The 20,998-nt window shown below is 35.6% G+C and overlaps 1 protein-coding gene across 2 annotated transcripts in view; it reads right to left on the bottom strand.

Annotated features, from left to right (window-relative positions):
- Positions 1-6,413: 6,413 nt before the first annotated feature.
- The window catches only part of LOC108969794 (collagen type IV alpha-3-binding protein), a 29,838-nt gene continuing 15,253 nt past the window's right edge, over positions 6,414-20,998 (bottom strand). For both annotated transcript variants that reach the window (XM_018934720.1, XM_018934721.1), the window contains exons 6-10: positions 10,196-10,423; positions 9,836-10,067; positions 9,569-9,771; positions 6,780-6,915; positions 6,414-6,702 (exon numbers count right to left, since the gene is read on the bottom strand). In XM_018934720.1, the coding sequence (XP_018790265.1) occupies positions 6,575-6,702; positions 6,780-6,915; positions 9,569-9,771; positions 9,836-10,067; positions 10,196-10,423 (927 nt within the window). In that variant the 3' untranslated portion in view covers positions 6,414-6,574. The remainder of the gene's footprint in view (positions 6,703-6,779; positions 6,916-9,568; positions 9,772-9,835; positions 10,068-10,195; positions 10,424-20,998) is intronic.

Here is a 20,998-nt window from a genome sequence, read left to right as displayed (position 1 = left end):
AAATGTAGAGCTATCACTTTATTACGTTTCAATAAGATAAGTAAATAATCAAAAGTTAGCAGTAGATATTTTAACAAAATTAAATGAACGGATAATATTCGATAACTTCCAGATTAAATTCGAAAATTTTTCCCGAAATAGGTATGTACATATGTATACCAAGTCCCACATTCTTATGCCGAATATATCGTTGTTGTATGTTATTATCTTCGTAAAATTGCGAGTATCCTTGAGTAAGGGCAAAAGTTAATGCAATCGGTCCACACTTTTCCCTATCTTTAATATACTCGATATAGTGATCCATCCATATTTATTTTTTGTTTACTTGGATACCTATGTCATCAATCAATATTTCTTCTGTCCCATGTCCCTTTGTATGCTTAAATCTTTAAAACTACACAACGGATTTTGATGTGGGTTTTTTAATAGATAGAGTGATTGAAGAGAATGATTTATATGTTTTACATATATTTAACAGAAAATTAAATGGTGAGGAAATACTGTTATTTTTCAGGTTTCTAATGTGGTGTCGTAAATAATTAAATTTTTTCCGCTTACATTGCAAATGCAGGCTGAACACTACGAGATTTATTAAATCAATGTACTAAGTATTGGACACATTGAAAAGGTCTACAGAAACTCCATGATAGTATATGTCTATCTCTTATGGATATCCCACTAAATTATTTTTTTGTCATTTACTTTTTACGACAAATGATGGCTGATTTTTGAAGAGTTTTTAACCAATACAGCGATGAATGACAACCGACTTTTTCGTCTTTCCACGTTTGAGAACTGGTTCATCGTTTGCACTCCACTATAATGACTGTCGATTGGACTCCAGTATGAAATGATGGAGCTATATTTCTATTGTCACACACCGATGCAAAAATTCGGTTTAATAATGATTAAAGATCGCTCAAAAAATTCTCAAAATCACCAATTCCTTGTTTTTGTTAGATAATGAACTTGCGAGGCACCCACTTTGCACATAGCTTGCAGGCATTAGGGCAACATTGTCCTCGGTGCTCATTTCGCTTTTTTCCAACTTAGCAAACCTCTTTTTCAACGGTTGATTTTCTCGGTGCAAAGCATAAATTCAACATTATTTTCCCCTAAAACGCATTATTAATACACGAAAGGCTTAATGATAAACTCTTTTGTAAACTAACACAAGTTACTTCATTCTATATCTCATTAATTAATAGTTTTTCTTCTTTACTGGCGTAGAAGACCGCTTACGCGATTATAGCCGAGTTAACAACAGCGCGATAGGTGGTATGTGTCGATTCTTCTTTCACGGGTCTTTTCCAAGATTTAGCGCATGGTGAATATGTGGTCGGTTGTTGATTTACCAGGTCTAACGCCACACTGATAAGGTCCAATCAGTTTGTTGACGGTGGGCTTTAATCTTTCACACAATACGCTCGATGGAACCTTATATGCAATGTTGAGGATTCATATCCCACGATAGTTGGAGATTGTGGTGTCTCCTTTTTTATGGATTTGGCATAGCACACTTAAATTCCAATCTTTGGGCATGCTTTCGTCCGACATTTTACAAAGAAGTTGATCTCCTTATCAGTTCTTCGCCGCCGTGTTTGAATAGCTCAGCCGGCAATCCATCGGCCCCCGCCTCTTTATTGTTCTTCAGGCGGGTAATTGCTATTCGAACTTCTTCCTGGTCGGGCGATGGAACGTCTGCTCCATCGTCATCGGTTGGAGAATCGGGTTCGCCTTCTCCTGGCGTTGTGCGTTCACTGCCATTCAGCAGGCTGAGGGAGTGTTCCCTCCATAATTTAAGTATACTCTGGGCATCAATCACTAGATTTCCTTTGGGGGTTCTACAAGAGTATGCTCCGGTCTTGAAACCTTCTACTGCCAGCTAGCTTGTCAAGCTCTGCATACTCATGCATTTCGGCCTCTTTCTTTTTCTGTCTGCAAATGCGTCCCATGCGTCTATCCCATCCTGCACGTATTATGGTCGACCGTAACATTGCGAGGTAGGCACTCAGTCGTACCAGCTGTTCTTTTGCGTTTTCCGGAAACCAATGGTTTCGGTTGCAGCTGGACATAAGGAATTTGAAATGCCGTCCACAGTTCCCTTATACCGAGTTCTTGACGAGTGCTCTCAGAGAGCAGGAGTGCAAGTCGAGTAGAAAATCGTTCTGCTGTCTGTTGTGATTGCAGTTTCTCGACGTCGAACCTTCCTTGCCTGTTGACGTGCTTTTTTTACTGCGAGGAGTCGATGTTAGGACCTCGGAGCGCACGCACATCTAAACCATTGGAGACGTGTCTTCTATTTTCTTATGCTGGAATCTAGTACTACAGATAACCATATTTCGGGCCCCGGCGAAGTCGATCAGCCTCGATCCATTTGGTGATGTTTCGTCGTGGAGGCTGAATTTTCGACCAAAACCTTCAAAGACACCTTCTTTGCCCACCCTGGCGTTAAAGTCACCAAGCACTATTTGATATCGTGGCGGGGGCAACTCTCACATCTCTCTGGTCACATCGCCCTTCTCTTCCGTCGGGGCGAGGGCGCAAATCTGCAATATGTTGAAGAACTTCGCTTTGATGCGAATTGTGGCTAGACGTTCATCCACCGAGGTGAATGACAGTACTTGGCGACAGAGTCTCTCTCCCACCACGAATCCCACATAAAATTTGTGCTCCTTAATATTGCCACTGTAGTCCTGTCCATCGCATTTCTAGGAAGGCGGTGATGTCAGCCTTCACTCTAATCAACCATCTGGGCAGCAGCACCTTCCCAATTAAGGAACGGACATTTCAGGTGCATGCCCTCAAATTGTAGTCTTTATTTCGTTTGTTATGGTCGTCATCAAAAAAGTGGTCTCTCATCCGAGGCTGTCGTTTAGTTTACATTGGTTTTGTTTTTTACGTGGTGAGTCCCAAACCCAGCGCACAACCCTGTGGAGGGAATGTTCCGCCTTCTCACTTTAACTCGCCTTCAAACGGATGTTCTTAGCCTACCCAGAGGATACTTGGTCAAAGACCGGAAGTCGTGAGCTGCTTGAGCCATAAGTAAAAGAATCGTTTCTGGGCACTCCCAAGTGAATGTCGGTCAGAGAACTTTCTTCACTTACGTGAACTTCTACACATGACTCCATCCTTCCATCCCCAGTAGTTATAATCTAACTAATAGAAATCATAAAGATGGTAGCAGTAGAATTATGTATGTGTCTGCCACAGTAAAGCGTGGACGGGTTCTCTAGTTCTATAATAAATTTCACTTTCATTGTGGTTTCATAAAGAAATACCCTGTTATTTACTATCGATATACATCAACTGTTGAAAGATGTCTGTTGCAAGCAGATTTAAACAATTTGGTTACTTGGTGCGGTATATAAATGATATGTCACCGAATCTTAAAAACTGTAAGACGATGTGCTTTTCTCGTAGATGTTCATAATATACAAACTATATTCTTAAGCAAGTATTTAACTTTGCCATATATTACTAGATATATTTAAAAAACTGTGGAAACCATTCCGACAAGTTAGCGTCCGTTCAAAAGCAATTTTTACTTTACGCCTTAGGATATTTCAAGTGACATTCTAAGTTCAGTCTTCCTCCATAAATTTAACATCCGGCTCGCTTATCGGGGCAATTTAGACCCTAACTCTTAAAATCATAAAATTTTGAACCAAACGATGCACACTTGTTTGGTCAAACTAAAAGCAATTCTTTCTCCTTTTTTCACTCAATATATATAGTATGTAAATCATATTTAAATTAATAGATAAGATGAGTAATAATGTTTAATAAAAAATAGTTTCAAAGGTTGCATGTGATTAGGAAGTTAAGTCTTGCATAAAAGTACATATGTTTACAGGTAAGCATATAGTAGGTTGGCCGAGTTATATGTTTCAAGGATCTTCAATGCCTGTAGCGATGTAGATGAGACATGTAGGGAAACAGAACGATGTGCGAAAAGCACGTTTATAGAATATTTAAGCGACTCATTCTTAGACCTCTAAACGAGCGATAACTTGGCATAATCTCCGTCCTTGGGTGAAGAGATGACCCGATGAAATGAGGCAAAAAGTTTGCATTTAGTATAACACTTTACCAGCTATCGTTTACATAAATGCATAAACTCTTCTTCTTTATTGGCGTAGACACCGATTTTACAACAGCGAGCTAGTTGTTATTCCTTTTCTCTGTTTGACGCTAATTGGAGACTCCTAGTGTAGCCAGATTTTCTATATATTATGAACATGGCAAAAAACATTTTAGTCAAAACCTCAATTGTGCTAACGTTACAAGGCATCTTCGGGAGAAACTAAAGCAACTTTTTCTATCTGTAATAAATTAAATAATTTTCGCAAATTATAATTCTGAAAAAATGCTAACTTTCTTTGTTAAAATTTACTGTTAATCGTTAGAGTTTTCAAAATGACACGGTCGAGACCAATTGCATTCATAAACTGCGTTAAACCATATTAAATTTAATGGCATGGCCACTTAATTTCTGCAAACATCTCAAATGTTAACCAACACAAATAGTTCGAACTTGGTGGAAAGTTGGGAGTTAGGGGAAAGGGGACTAATTGCTTTAAATTTAATACTTCTTCCTTATTTATTTATCAATTATCGGTATTGCACTTTTAGTACTTTCAAACATTATCGTTATATGGAAAGTGGGATAGCCCCACCCGATTTCATCCATTTTAGCGCTGTCGAGCCGAGCGTAAACTTAATTTCGGCCAGCGCTGACTGATTTTAGGTGTCGTAGATTTATAGATTATAATATAATTTATAATATACGATCTGCGGGCACCCTTAGTGGTTTGAAAACGAACAGACAGTTAGTAAACATTTAGCTTGTCCCGTCTTCGTGATCGTTTATATACAAGTATATCGTCACCTAAAATGCACAATAACGTAGCAACTCTTTTCATAAGTTTACAGACAAAGGAAAAACGTTAAACGTCATATTGAAACGACATTTGAGTTTTGGTTATAAAATGGTTATCACGCACTCATATTGTAAAAATTGTTATATATTGGTTAATATATCTGACAGCGATATTGGTTTTTTTTTTATCTGTTTTGCATTTTAGGTGAAGATATAAAACTCCACAGAATAAGAAAGCTTTGATTGTGGACATTTTGGATAATTTATTGAACTGTTATTAGGCTCAAATAAAATTATAATAAAATTAAAATAATTATAAAATTCCGTTTCAATTTCATAAACTGTTTTTTTTTTAATTTATCACCAGTTAGTTACAATAATGCATGGTCCATTTAGAATTGGCAAATCCAACAGATTTTAATGACATTTACTTGCTTAATATTAATATTCATATACCATACATGTACATAGCTGAGCTGAAGCACCTTGAAGTTGATCATATATTTACTGTTATTCAACACGAAATAATATTTTTTAACTTGTTTTGGTATTTTATCATTCTACATTAAATAAAAAATTGATTATATATCAATGTATTCACAAATCGAAAGACAATAAGAAAGCAATAATAAGACGATTGAACTTAGTACTAATACTGTCGATTGACAAAATACCAAACCGGTGAACTCAAAGTGATAATTATTAAAAAAAATAAATCAGTAATTATTTTATGAGATTGTATTTAAATAAAAAGTTTTGTTTAATATATGTTTAATGATTGAAGCTTCATTTATTTGTTATTAAGAATCGTTTGAATGCAATTTTTCTGGCTTATATACAATCACACAATATATGGTAAGAATAATGATTTTTCGTTTGTTTATTTCTACTTAATATATATAAAAAAATAATGATAAAATTGGAAATCGTTTGAGCTATCAAGAAGGTAATAAAGTTTTTTTTACATATTATCGTTATTAGGGTGCTTCAAAAATTTTTTTGAATTTTTCTTTCAACTCTTAGCCCTTCAAATGTTAGTGATTGACAAACAAACAATCCTAGCTCAAACCAGGTTCTGTAGCTTAACTCTAAGGGGTCGCTATTTTTTTTAGGTTCTCAAAAAAATAACCATCACATATTCATAAAGTTGGCTTTTCAAATTTTAAAAAATTCTGCGTCAAAGTTTGATTATCTCAATTAGGTGATTAAACATAGTGATTTGAAATTTGGAATTTTTTCAATAAAAATAAAAAAGTTTCTGAGAATAATAATTTTGTCGCGGGTATTTTTAAAGTTATAAAAGCCAACTTTATGAATATGTGATGGTTATTTTTTAGAAACGAAAATTAGTTGGTGAAATTTTAACTTGAATGAAAAAACGAAAATTCCTATGTTAAGTGTATGGGAACCTAAAACAAAAAAATTAGCGACTCCTTAGAGTTAAGCTACAGAGCCTGGCTTGAGAGAGGATTTTTTGTTTGTCAATCACTAACATATGAGGGGGTAAGAGTTGAAAAAAAAAAAATAAAAATTTTTTCAAGCACCCTAATCATTATACAAAACATTGCTACAATTTTTTTTAATATAATCCAAAGGCGTAGCGTCCAGTTAATTACTTAATATTAAGCAAAACACAGCTATATATAAAATTTTCTTATATATTTTATAGAAAAATTCTAATTTCTACAAACATCAAAACATCACTGGTTTGTCCTTACATTGATCTATCACGTATCCAGTGAAGCGTTTAAGGAACTTAGGATATTCGCGCTTGTAAACAGCGCGTAAAGCGGATGCAGGTGCCCAACCACCGGGATTCACTGTATTAAGCAAATAAATGTATACAATATTATTAAAATTAATTACATAACACGTATCAAAACCTTCTAATACTTACCAACAGAGCAGTATGTGATTTTACAAGTTAATTCATCTCGGCTGAGGATATCGTTACTTGTTTTTCCAGGTGGTAAAAGCGTTTGACAAGCTAAAATCACTGTCAGAAATATGCGTATACATTTGCCATTTTTGGACTAAAATACAAATAAAAAAAATATAGATTTAAATTAATGACATTGAATAGACAAATTAAAATATGATAAAAAGTTTTTATATTCTCGGTATTTGTGAAGCAAACGGAGTAAGTAGATTAAGCAGATTCAAGTTAAGAACATCTAAAATAGAGTAATTTCAATTTCCAGTGTGTGGATTGTCAAAATATAACAAAATATGAGCGAGTTTCAGCACAGATAGCTCCAAATAGACCAAGGAAGATAATTTTTGAAAACAAAAAGGCATATTCGGTGAAACCCATTGGAAAAAAGATAAAATAAGAATAATTAAGGGAAAAATAATTTACGGGCGATCGGAGGTCGGAAAGAGGAAGTAGAAGAGGGGGTGGTTGAATCTTTAGGGTTTAAATGATTTAGCTCAAATTCTATGAAAAAAAATTTAAATGTTAACGTAATAAAAAGATCTAAAACATTTGTTTCAACACATTTTTTACATAATTAAAATTTTAATTTACGTGAAAAATTAAAAGTATCGACACACACCACCTCTTCGTCGATTTCTAAGCTGCTTTTGACGGTACGAAAAGGAGATGGCTTTATTAGGTTCTCACTGCTATCGAGCGTAAAGAGGGCGAATTCGAAAATAACATTACCGTCTTACTATTAAAGTGGATAGTCAACAGTCTAGCTGCGTTCAGAAGTGTAGATCTCCTGCTACCTTAATAACCTACTTTAATACCACGGACATAGCCAGAAGGTGTATGGTTGAGAAAGTTGCTCTCAGAGTGCAAGCTTTGGCACTTAGGAATCTTCAAACACTTTGCTTACATTTCAAAATGCTTGGATTACGATATCGCTGAACCTAATTCTGACATTTTCTCTGTCACGTATCTTCGAGGGGCTTTCTTCACAAGTGTGATCTTTTCCAGCGTCTTCTGCCATGTGATTGTATTGTAAAATGAAAATAATATTTTGAAAAAAAAGAAAGCAAATCTTTTAAAATTCAAGCGACATATACATACATATGTATATATTAAAATACACCCGTTCTTATAGACATACATAGTTATTTAGCACAGCTGCAAGACTGCGAGAAAGCTCTCAGTTGTCACTCTATATAATAATTTGAGAATATTTCTAAATTTCCCGATGACTAATATGTAAAATGTAAAATTGTTCAAAGGTCTAACAAACCTGACGTTATTTTACAAAGAGAAGCATAAAATAGCTCTGTTATGTCATTTGTAATAACAATTGAAAATTTAAAACAAATAAAATTACCAAAATTAGCGATGAGCTCAAATTTGCAGTAGATTACATATCAAATAGGAATGAATATCGCTTCATTCCTAACAGAAAATGCCTTTTCGCGACGATGACAAAAGCTGTCTAAAAAAATGTATGGTCCCTCGGACTACTTTGCTTGTGAACGCACTACATTCATTCCAACATGACATGAAAACAAAAGACATGGTTTTAAATGAAACCGGAAGTAAAGACAAATTAACAAACATCACCAGGATGGTTCACCGTTAATATGACAGTCGGGTCTACGTAACCGGAATGGACCCGGATTCTTTATCCGCTCAAGGACTTTCAACACGGCAGAATTCTGCCGCTACAACAACAACAACAACAACAACAACAACAGGATGGTTCTATACAATTTTTTTACATTCATACCTAATGACATAAGTATGCAAAAACGTTTTTACAGAAACCTTTAATGACCAAAGTAAATGTGATATTTAAAACAAGAAAAAATGTTAACTTTGATCGCTTGGAAGCTATAGTATCCTTCACAAATAAAATAATTTCCATAAAAAACGTTTTGATCGGTTAGTTTGAATGGCAGTGGTCCCACCAGAAAAATTTGTTCGGAGATTATGTCGTTGTATTGGACAATAATCCATGCTAAATTTCAGGAAGCACTTAATTCTGATCGGGCTTATGACAGGTCTTATATTTTGACAAATTACCGACTTGTTAGCAATAAAATTTATTTTTCCAGTCATTAATTATGAATAATTGAAAAATAAGGTTTTGAAAAAAAAAGAATGCAAATCCTTTAAAATTCGTGCTGAACACATAGAAAGAGACTGCCTTCAAGCGACATCTGTCAAATATTTAAAAAAAAATGATCGACAGCAGGGTCTCAGTTGTCACTCTATATGGTAATTTAAAAATATTTCTAAATTTCCCAACGATAGTAGAGAGGATTAGTGATGCCATTAATATGTAAAATGTAAAATTAATCACTAACAATTAACATCTAACAGACCTGACGTTATTTTACAAAGAGAAGTATAAAATAGCTGTTATGTCATGCGTAATAGCAATTGATAAATTAAAACAGAAAAGTTTACCTATTTACTTTTTTTTTTTTTTGTTTTTGCATAAAAAATTTCACTTTGAACAAATTTTAAAATTTCATTGAAGTGAAAGGCGACCTTCTTACAAATGTTCATGTAGCAGGCTACACGACGCCATTAACAGTTCACTGCTGGGCAGTCATGTCGTGTCGCTCTCTATGTGTTCAGCATACAAGTTTCATGAATTGTGAGCATAAATAAACGATTGTAATGGATATTTATACAAATATGTAAATATGTGATATTTCCTTGTCCAATCAAATATCAATTAATTTACATAATATGTGATGTGGCTGACTTACTTCTTGTTTAGAATATTCCGTCGAGTTATTACATACAACCCACATGTCTACCGCGTCATCATCTAATCCATCTGTAATTTTGCGCATGTGAGACCAGAATAAGGCATCACGTTGACTGGCGGGCCAGATACGTTTATGCGTTTGTAAAAAGACAAATGTGTCTGGTGAAATTTTCTCTAATATTGTACAGTCTTCCAAGGTTGCTGTAAAATTTTAAATACACTGTTATATACATAAATGTTTCATATTTTGAGATTATATTCTTACTCTCCCATTCATTGCGAAATTCGGGCATGAAAAAGTAATGACACATTTCGCGTGCAGTTACCCCATTGACACTGTGATATGCTTTCAATGGGTCCATCACTAAGCCATTCACTTCTTCTTCACGCTTGTACATTTTTATTTCACCTTCATCTGCAAATATTTGCCAACCATTACCTCCTTGGCCAACTCCTTCGCGAGCATAATGTAACTGCTCGCGGCACACACGATCGATCTGCAAATTAAAACGAAATTTGTTAAAATTTACGCAAGTAACATTTACAACTCAGCGGAATATGATTTTAATACATATAACAACAATTAAAAGTTTAGTTATCATTAATTTTATTCATTTTAGTTTACCTCAGGCCAGAGAATGTGGCTTCTAGCTAAGCCCCCAGTTCCGAACTCATCTGTACTGGGATCATTTCCTTTTTGTTGAGCTTGATGTGGCACATTGGCCAAAGTCAATGATTGTTGCGTCTGCAGTTTTAGTTTCGCACGAATCTGCATATCCTCTTCGATCTTTTCTAGCCCAGTTTCAACAGCATCAAAGAACTCATCTTCCGGCAAAGTGGAATGAGGACCCTCCTGAAAATTTTAAGCGAATAATTAATTATATAGGACAAAGAAAAGTATTTACTAATTTGAAATCTATATTTATACTCATGCATAATATGTATATGTTTCCTTTTTAAGATCTTATATTAAAACATTGGGTAGTTGAAAAATCTTTTCGTATTTTGTCAATAGATGTCATTGCAGCGCTACCAATCACATTGTTTCATACCATCTAGTGTTGGAGAGGTGAGATTTACAAAAAAAAACTTAAATTCGGGGAAGTTAAAAAAGTTACAGCTGTTCCAAAATGAGTGAAAATAAAATAATAAATCAATGAAATTTGTGAAGTTTACGGGTACGATGCTGTATAAGTTCGTGTAGCACAACAACGGTCGCTCAATTCCGTTCAGGAAATTTCGATTTGCACTGATGGAATAATGTTTCTAGAGGAAAACTGGCAAAAAGTGGTTGACCAAAATGGTACATATTTCATTATTTATTTATTATTTTTATAATAAAAAAGTAAGTTGAAGCTTGATTAAAAATGCGAAAAGACTTTTTCTACGACCCAATATTTCATACAAAAATAGAAAAAGTCAAAATAACATGTAAGGAGGTGCTAAGTTCGGGTGCAACATTTTATAATCGTGTAACTGACAAGAATCAAAGCCAGGGAAATACTTTAAGGTGTAAAACCAATCATATAGAGTAAAGTCAGCCGGATGTTTGATAATCCTGTTATTAATTATATAGGGGCTAGGCCAAGTTTATGCTCAAATGTATCTATTTTAGGCATAAAGAAGTTTCATTGGATTTCAACAATTTTCGGTCATAAGGTGGCAGATACTAGAAACATTATTCGTGCAAAGTTTTATCCCGTTATATTAATTGCTTCTTGATTTGTGTACTGGAAACTAGACGAATCAAGTGGAATTAAACATTGTGCTATATGTCAAGAAGGCGTGGTTGTTGTTCGATTTCGTCCATTTTCACACTGTGACATAAAAATGTTAGAAGAATGTCAGGTACAAAATTTTGTCGAAATCGGTTAGTGGGGTCCAAGATTTACTATATTACCAAAAAGTGGGCAGTATTCCACCCATCGACAAATTTTCACATCGGCTTTCATAAAGCTCTCTCATCACCATATAGGTGGTTCTGACGTATTTGAGTTATCGCTTTTAGTAGTTTTTAACAGCATTTGAAAAGCTACGCTACTCCCTTAGCATTTCAATTTGCTATTGCTACCGCTCTCATTTTATCGGGAGCCATACCAGACCATTGCAGAACAATGTAGAAGTATGTGCTCTGGTCTGCTCGGAGTTTTGTTAAGTAAAAAACTATATCTGTAGCAATAGAAAATAAGGCAAATACTTTTACATTGCTCTGTTATGGCTCCCGTCAAAGTGAGAGCGGGAGCTATAGCATAGCAATAATTGTAAAAAATTTACTTTTTAATAGTACCGTTATATGGGGAGTGAGCGGGATTTCGTCCATTTTCACATTGCTGGTGGAAGTTCTTACAAGACTTGTACTCAACAAATTTTATTGTTGTAGCTTAACTAGTTTTAGCAGGTATGTATATTAAACATATTATTATTAGGGCGGACGTACTCGAAAGGTTCATCGAGATATTTAATTTTTTACTCAAGTTACAGCTTGCACGGACAGTGAGTCAACCGGACTTCAACTTCGTCATTCTGATCATTTATACATATATTAGGTTGTCAAAAAAGTCTTGCGTTATTTTCGCTAGTTGGCGCTGAGAGCGCGTCGTTCTAGTTTTATTCGTCGCATCGGGTCATGCTATACCTTTTTAGAAAGCTCATTTCAGGCGCTAACACGTGTTTGATTGATTGTCGTTTCTTTTAAGTCGTTCGTGAGTTATAGCGTCGCAAACACGGAGCAAAATAAAGAGAAAATACGGCATATTTTACAGTACTACTACGATAAAGACAAAAATGCATCTCAAGCCGCCAATAAAATTTGTGCAGTTTATGGACCCGATACAGTTTCCATTTCCACCGCACAACGATGGTTCAACGTTTTCGTTCTGGTGTAGAGGTTTTCAAAGATGCGCCACGCTCCGGAAGGCCTGTCGTCGAAAAATGCGATAAAATCGCTAAATTGGTCGAAAGAGACCGGCATAGTAGCAGCCGTAGTCAAGAGCTGACCATGAGTCATCAAAAAAAATTTTATGAACAATTGAAAATTCAATAAAAAAAATACCGCAAAAATACCGCAAGACAACCTAATATATAACCCTATATCTATCTCGCTTAGTTTTAGGTGTTACGTACAATCGTTAGGTGAACAAAACAATAATACTATGTAGCACCTGGTTGCATGAGTATAAAAACGAAAATCGTTATACATATGTAGTTTATGGGAGTTGGAGATAGTATCGACCCGATTTTATTTTCCACCCACAAGTGGCCACTTACTTGGTCAGTCTTAGCCCGACTCCTATTAAACTCGAGAGTAAAATTTTATGTCTCTGGCATATTTAGTTATTGATTTATGGCACTTTTAGTACTTTTTAACAGTACCGTTATATGGGAAGTGAATAGTTGTATGGACCGATTGTTATCTATGTTACGTTTCCAGTTCCTCTTTGATGGTAAAACTAGGATGCCTCATTAAGAAGGCTGATTCAAAACGTTTTTTATACTGGGCACTCATTTTTCTTTACTTCACAGCATGAAGTGAAACATTAAGATCTAAAAAAAAACTGGCCGAATTGTACGCGGCAGTGGGCGCAATTGAAAATGTCATTTGCATACAAAAAAAAACAGTTTTCCGCAAATTGCAAAAGAAAAACGTTATATTTTGAGCGCACTGTAAATAGCAGTACATATTATTGAACAGAATTTTAAATGTACTCACTTTTGGGATGTTTGGTGTAGTATGTTTTCTTTTATACGAGTATGTTGAGTATTTAATTAAATTTTTTTCATTTACATGGTTTCTTTTTAACAACATTTTTTTTAATTTTAAACAGTTATAAAATATTTTTACATTAAATTTTATTCTTCAGAAGGATAAAAGCACATATTTTAACACGTTTTCATACGAAAACAACGAACAACTTTGCGAAAAGTATTGGACAAATAAAATTCATATTTTAAGTAGTAAAGCCAACTGTGGACGACCAAAACTCTCTACTTACAGTACACAAATAATATCTCGGCAGAAGCGGTTACCATTTTCGCCATAACTCTCTGAGTAACATATGGAATATGTGCGCTCTAACGATCAGTCGATCAGTGTTGCCATTAAAAATTTGTTGACTTTAATTAATCTGGAACTGGGCTTCCATAAGAAACTTTTGGTTATGTGCGTTAAATCAAACTATTAAATAATCGTTTTGTCCATGTTTTTGTACATATTACGAGCATATTCTTCCAAGTTTTTGTTCGAGTTTAAACGTAAATGGGAACGTAGGTATCCCTGATTTCATTGATTTTAAAGCTGGTTTCACAATTTTTATATCGAAAAACAGTGCATTTTCACAAGAAATATATATGTATATTAAAATTCCCGCGATTTAAGAAATCATTATTTTTGTAATATTACTTTTGACTAGCGTTGGCAACCACAACTACCTATTTGATCACAACTTGAACGTGTAGTGCATTTTAACTATTTATGTTTTCCATTTCTTCCAACCACGTTTACTTTTGTATACGGTTTACTTAAAATAATGCTAGCAAACATAGTTTTGGACTAGATCGGACATTATGAGATACCTTGCCTAATTGGTTTACTTGGAAATCCACACTGAAATAAAATTAAGCACGTGCGCATGCGTATTGCTGACCTTGAAGAGCAGTGGCCATCGTTTTAATAAGTTAAAATAAAATATATAAAAAAATTACTATTGTATACTTTTTCAACGGTCTCCAGCTGGGCGTTCGTGCAAAGTCCTATAATTTTTCAACTCTCATTAATTCATATTGTCTAACTTTTATCAATAACGACTTTGTATATAACAGTATATGCACATATTTATATGATTACATTCAAATCTATGTATATGTATACATGCACATACATTTATATACTTATACATATATGTATAAATTACGTTTCGCGCTGTTTGTCTGGGGTAAATTCCTAAAATACTAGACCGATTTTAGTAAAATTTAGCACAGTGTGTCCAGTTTGATCTCACTTAAAAAGTTGATTAAAAGTTAGAAATATAATTCAAATCATATACATAATTCATACAAAATCTTGATTTGGATAGGTCAGTTTGTATTGCAGCTATATGATCTAGTGGGACGGTCAAAACAATTTCTTCGGAGATTGTACCGTTTCTTTGGAGAATTATACATGCCAAATTGTATGAAGAAGATATCTCGACAAACTTGATTTGATTCCGATCTTTCACTTTGCGGTGGGATCGGCGAATAGATATCTCAAAAACTGAGAAAGTGAGTGAGTGAGTGAGTTCATATAGTATATACCAAACAGACGGATATGGATAAATCGACGCAGCTCGTCATGCACATTTCATTTGTACGTACTACTGTGATCAAATTGAAAGGTGAATTTTTAATTAACACTTCGCGTGTTTTTCGAATCGGTACTTTCTTTTCTGAAGTCGGTAGTACTGTTAGTAACATCTATGCTAAATTTCACGTCAAAATATTCATTAGTATTTGAGATACGCGTCGTTTTGTGAGTCTCTAAAAGTGAATTCTTTGATTTTTACTATGTCTGAATTTATTGAACAATGAAGTGCGATAATGCACCATTTCATATTGCATTGATTATTCGTGATAATTTCGCCACATTTTCAACTAATATCGTGCCGCTTCTGGCTATTCAGCAAATTAACAAGATCACTCCGAGGACACTGTTTTGACTCAATTAAGGATGTAAAAGCTGAATCACGACGGAGAATTTTTCCAAGTGTTATGTTGACTGGAAAATTCGTTAGCATAAATGTATTTCAGCGGGAGGGGATTACTTTGAAGGAGATGAAATGAACAAAATTCACCTTTCAATTTGATTACAATAGTATATTTCATCATATATATCAGTCAATGTGTAAGAAATTTTAGCAAATTTAATATAGGACTTTTTGAATCGACTGGTGCATTAGAATCTTTATCGATTGTCCAGTGAGAATTTCATAACATTTCATAAATTGGAAGTAAAGTTATTGCGTTTTAAATGTCAGTATGTTTGTGTTATCGGTGCAAAAATGAGCTTCGAACAAAGAGACAACATTAAATTTTGTTTTAAAATTGGTAAAACTTTTACCGAAACGTTTCAATTGATAAAGCAAGTTTATGGAAATGATTGCCTATCCCTAAGCAGAGTGCACGAGTGGTTTCAACGTTTTCAAAGTGGTCGTGAGGACATAAATGACGATCAACATGTGGGTCAATAAAATCCGTGATCGCCGGAAATTCCATTGAAACTGTACGTGAATACGTCAAAAATTCGCCGAAATTATCATCGATTTATCGCCCTTTGACGGAACATTTGGGCTTACGGAAGATGTGTGCACGGTGTGTACCGCACAAATTGACTGACGAATAAAAATTGCTTAGAATCCAACATTCGATCGACGCTTGTGACAGATTATTTGAGCAAAAATCACATTTTATCCATTAACCACTCCTCGTATTCACCTGATATGGCACTGTGCGACTTCTTCCTTTTCGGAAAAATGCATTTGCTGAAGAAAAGAAAACGTTATGCAGACGTAGATGCCATTCAAAAGGCTTGCACCGGCATACTGGCGGCCATACAGAAAAAACCATTTATTCTGCTTTTCTTTTAATTTCTGTTTACTTTGAAATGCTCTTGTAATATTGGATATAGTTACTACAGTTTAATGCAGAAAATGTTCGAAATCGTTCCACCAGTTACCTAACTCCTATATACATATGTATTACATATACCATTTTAGAAGTTTTTACAAGGAATATGTCGTTCGATTTGTCAGCTATATTCATAAAATTGCGTACAAATATGTTCACGAGTAGTTAAGCAATGTCTGAAGTTAATGATAAATAAAGTGATTTTACGCTGAATTTGAATGATATTCAACATAAAAAAATTCTCTGAAAGACAAAAAATTACATCGCCTCAAAAATATATTCCTAACCTATTCGGATATTTCGAATAACGCATGCTAAAATCTGACGAAACATTTTTATAACTTTATAGGGCATATTACGTTTTCCACGAAGTTTGTAACAACAAAAAGGAAACGTCGAAGACGCTATAAAATATATACAACTGTGTTCGAAATAATACATAGCAGTGTCTTGTGAAAATTATAACAATGTTAGTTTTACACTTAAAAAATTCTACTCATTTAATTTTTTTTATACCAGAACATGGACGCAAATAGTGGCAAACTCTGGGTTTAAATTTTTTTTTTTTTTTTCTGATACAGTTATAACCATATTGCAGTCCCGTTACTTTTTATGCTACGTATTTGCTTTTTGCTTTGATTTAAAATAGCAGTACAAACGAAATTATCATATTGTTTCAAATAATTTGATTAAAATGCGAAAATTTTAATTAATGTTAATTCAAACAACAGTTAGTGAATAGATCGCTCTTTAAATTTTAAAACATATTTCTTTTGTAAAAATTGTTCTAAAGAAGAACGAAATCTCATTTAAGAATTTTGACGGAAGGAAATCTTACAAGTTTATCGAAGATTTGCTCGGATGTTCTGCCAAAATGATTGCGAATGCAAAAAAAATTGAAACAAAATCCCGAAACAAGGGGACGAAAAGAAGCCCTTTCGAGGAGACAGTTGAGGAAAACTGTGGCTTTGGCCAGAGAAAATCCATTTTATACCTAAAAAAAAATTAAAAAATGAGTTAAAATTTAGTTTAGCTGCTTCAACAATAAGAAAAAAGTTGATAATAGCTAAACTCTATGGCAGCACAAGAAAGGTGCCATTACTTAAGCCCCGATATGTGCAAGCCAAAGTTCAATTTGCGGAAGAGCACCTGCATTGGTCAGTCGAAAAATTGCGCAATATATTGTGGTCTGATGCAACAAAAATTGTTTTATTTGGTTCTCGAGGACGCCGACAGTATGTACGAAGGCCAGTAAACGCTTGCCGGACGGTTAAACATGGTGGTGCTGCACTTAATATGGTAAAGGTTCGTTATTTTGGATTCAAGAAAACCTGGATGCCAAATTGTACGTTAAAATAATGGAGTCGACTATGCTCACACGCGAATGGAAAATGCCGTTGAAATGGGTCTATCAAAGAGATAACGACCCCAAACATAATAGCAGGTTGACAAAAAATTGGTTTGCTCTAAATGGAGTTGAGGTTATGGGTTGGCCGGCTCAGTCACGGGGCCTTAATTCAATTGAGAATCTTTGGGCAAAGGTCAAAGAAGTTGTAGGGAAAAAGAATCCGTCAAACACGAAACAAATTATGGAGTGCTGTGAAGAAGGCGTGGAAGGCAATCCCTCTCGAGAAATGCAAGCGTTTGGTGGACTCCATGACTAGGAGATGCGCAACTGTGTTATCCAACAACGGTCATTCGACGAAATACTAATTTTTTAAACTTTTTTTCATATTATTATAATGAATTAATTGATTTTTGATGTAAAGTCCTCAATACTACTGCTATTATTAATCACAGCTGAAATCTTCATTTACAAACTTTTTAATTTATTTAAAGAAGAACTTTATATTATTCTTTAAAGAAGTCATATTTCTTTTGGACTTGAATTAAATACAATAATAATAACTCATAATAAAAATCAATTACACTTTTTTTTTGCTTCATTTGAATTCCTGGTTATGCCACTCCTATTATTACGAACACAGTTGTATATATACAATATATAAAGGAAAGTTGTGTTGAATGAATGAATGATAATGAGGTATGCACTGCGACCTTTGGTCTATTGTGCCCTCTCCTTCCTTACATTTTTACAGTTGTGTTAGTTACACCATTTATAACTCTAGAACGGCTAAATCGATTCGACTGAAATTTGGTGGGGAGGTAGCTTAGGACCAGGGTAAGGACATAGGATACTGTCTATCTCTTTACGTTAAAATTTAATACAACTTATAAATACAACAATTATATTTCAAATCATAATCATATGTTAATTCATGGCTGTAGGAATTAATTGAATATATGCGTACAATTTTAAACTTCTTCCTCAAAAATAATACTCTAATATTGCTAAGTATTTCGAATAGAACAAAAAACTGCCACCAAACTCGCAGTGAAATAGATTATAACGGACTCAGTAATCAGTCGTTGAGTATGTACTACACCAAGTGCATTTAAAATGGCTGATGTCATAATTTTTCCAGCCGCCCTTTTGCAGTCCACTATAATGACTGTCGATTCGACTCCAGGAGCTATGTTTCTATCACCGACGCAAGAATTCGGCTTTATTTCAATTAAAGAGCCTTAAACACTTCTCAAAATTAGGATTGTGAAATTACGAGGTACCTTCTTTGGTCATTTCGCCTGTTTTCAGCTTAGAAAATATCTTTTCAACGGTGGATTTCCCTGATGCAGAGCCCAAAATTCAACAGTATTTTCCCCAAAGAAGCAGTGCTTTATTAACACACGAAATGGCTTTATTATCCATTTTTTTGTAAACTGACACAAGCTGCTTGTATATACTAATAGTTATAATCCAACTAATAGAAATCATGTAGATGGTAGTATTAGTATTATCTATGTATCAGCGTGGACGGGTCCTCTAGTATATATATACACATAAATGATCAGGATGACAAGCTGAGTCGATTTAGAAGGCATTTCCTCAGCTTTGAACCTTTCATATTGAGGGACTATAAAATGAAGATTAGCCGTTCCCCACTTGTTTAACATAATGCTTGGCCCACACCTGGAAGTTCTTTCCTTACAAATTGCGAAAGTGTAAAATTTTGGGTTACACCCGAATTTAGCCTATCTTACTTGTTTATTTAAATAATTAATTTCAGGAAAGGCAAATGCACTATATAGGTAATATGAAGGATGGAGTCATGTGTGGAAGTTCACGCAAGTGAGGAAAGTTTTCTGATCGCCATTCACTTGGGAGTGGCCAGAAACGATTCTTTTACATATGACTCAAGCAGCTCACGACTTCCGGTCCTTGACCAAGTATCCTCTGGGTAGCCTAAGAACATCCGTTTGAAGGTGAGCTAAAGTGAGAAGGCGAAACATTCCCTGCATAGGATTGTGCGCTGGGTTTGGGACCCGCCACGTAAAAAAACCACCCCAATGACAACGCAACAACAGCCTCGGATGAGAGACCGCACTTTTGATGACGACCACGGCAAACGAAATAAGCACTACGAATTGAGGGCATGCACCTGGAATGTCCGGTCCCTTAATTAGGAAGSTGCCGCTGCCCAGCTGGTTGATGCCCTCGTAAAAATAAAGGCTGACGGGACAAGGACAGAGACAAGTAGATCCTTGTGGCATTTACTACAGTGGCCATATAAAGGAGCGCAATTTTGGTGTGGGATTCGTGGTAGGAGAGAGAGTCCGTCGCCGAGTACTATCATTCACCCCGGTGAATGAACGTCTAGCCACAATACGCATCAAAGCGAGGTTCTGCAACATATCGCTGATTTGCGCCCACGCCCCGACGGAAGAGAAGGACGATGTGACCAAAGATGCCTTTTATGAGTGCTTGAAAAGCACTTATGAGAGCTGCCCCCGCCACGATGTCAAAATCGTGCTTGGCGACTTTAACGCCAGGATGGGCAAAGAAGGTATCTTTGGCACTACGGTCGGTAAATTCAGCCTCCCCAAATGGGTTGAGGCTGATCGACTTCGCCGGGGCCCGTAATATGGTTATCTGTAGTAGTAGATTCCAGCATAAGAAGATACATCAAGCTACCTRGCTGTCTCCGGATCGAAAAACCACCAACCATATCGATCATGTTGTGATAGGCGGAAGACACGTCTCCAGTGTTTTAGATGTGCATGCGCTCTGAGGTCCTAACATCGACCGGACCACTATCTTATTGCAGCCAAGATTCGCACCCGCCTCTGTGCAGCAAAACACGCACGCCATCAAACACAAGGAAGGTTCGACGTCGAGCAGCTGCTGCCAGGAGAAGGCGAACCCGACTCCCCCACCCGATGACGATGCAGCAGACGTTCCATCGCCCGACCAGGATGAAGTTCGAATAGCAATTACCCGCCTGAAGAACAATAAAGAGGCGTGGGCCGATGGATTGCCGGCTGAGCTATTCAAACACGGCGGCGCAGAAATGATAAGGAGCATGCATCAGCTTCTTTGTAAAATATGGTCGAACGAAAGCATGCCCAACGATTGGAATTTAAGTGTGCTATGCCCAATTCACAAAACAGGAGACCCCACAATCTGCGCCAACTACCATGGGATAAACCTCGTCAACATTGCATATAAGGTTCCATCGAGCGAATTGTGTGAAAGATTAATACCCACCGTCTACAAATTGATTGGACCTTATCAGTGTGGCGTTAGACCTCATAAATCAACAACCGACTAGATATTCACCACGCGCCAAATCTTGGAAAAGACCAGTGAAAGGAGAATCGACATTCACCACCTCTTCGTCGATTTCAGAGCTGCTTTCGACAGCACAAA

This window comes from Bactrocera latifrons, unplaced genomic scaffold (genome assembly GCF_001853355.1).
Source record: "Bactrocera latifrons isolate USDA-ARS-PBARC rearing strain unplaced genomic scaffold, ASM185335v1 scaffold_265, whole genome shotgun sequence".
Taxonomy (NCBI): domain Eukaryota; kingdom Metazoa; phylum Arthropoda; class Insecta; order Diptera; family Tephritidae; genus Bactrocera; species Bactrocera latifrons.
Note: the sequence above shows the minus strand (reverse complement) of the source record. Positions and strands in the feature narration are given on the sequence as shown.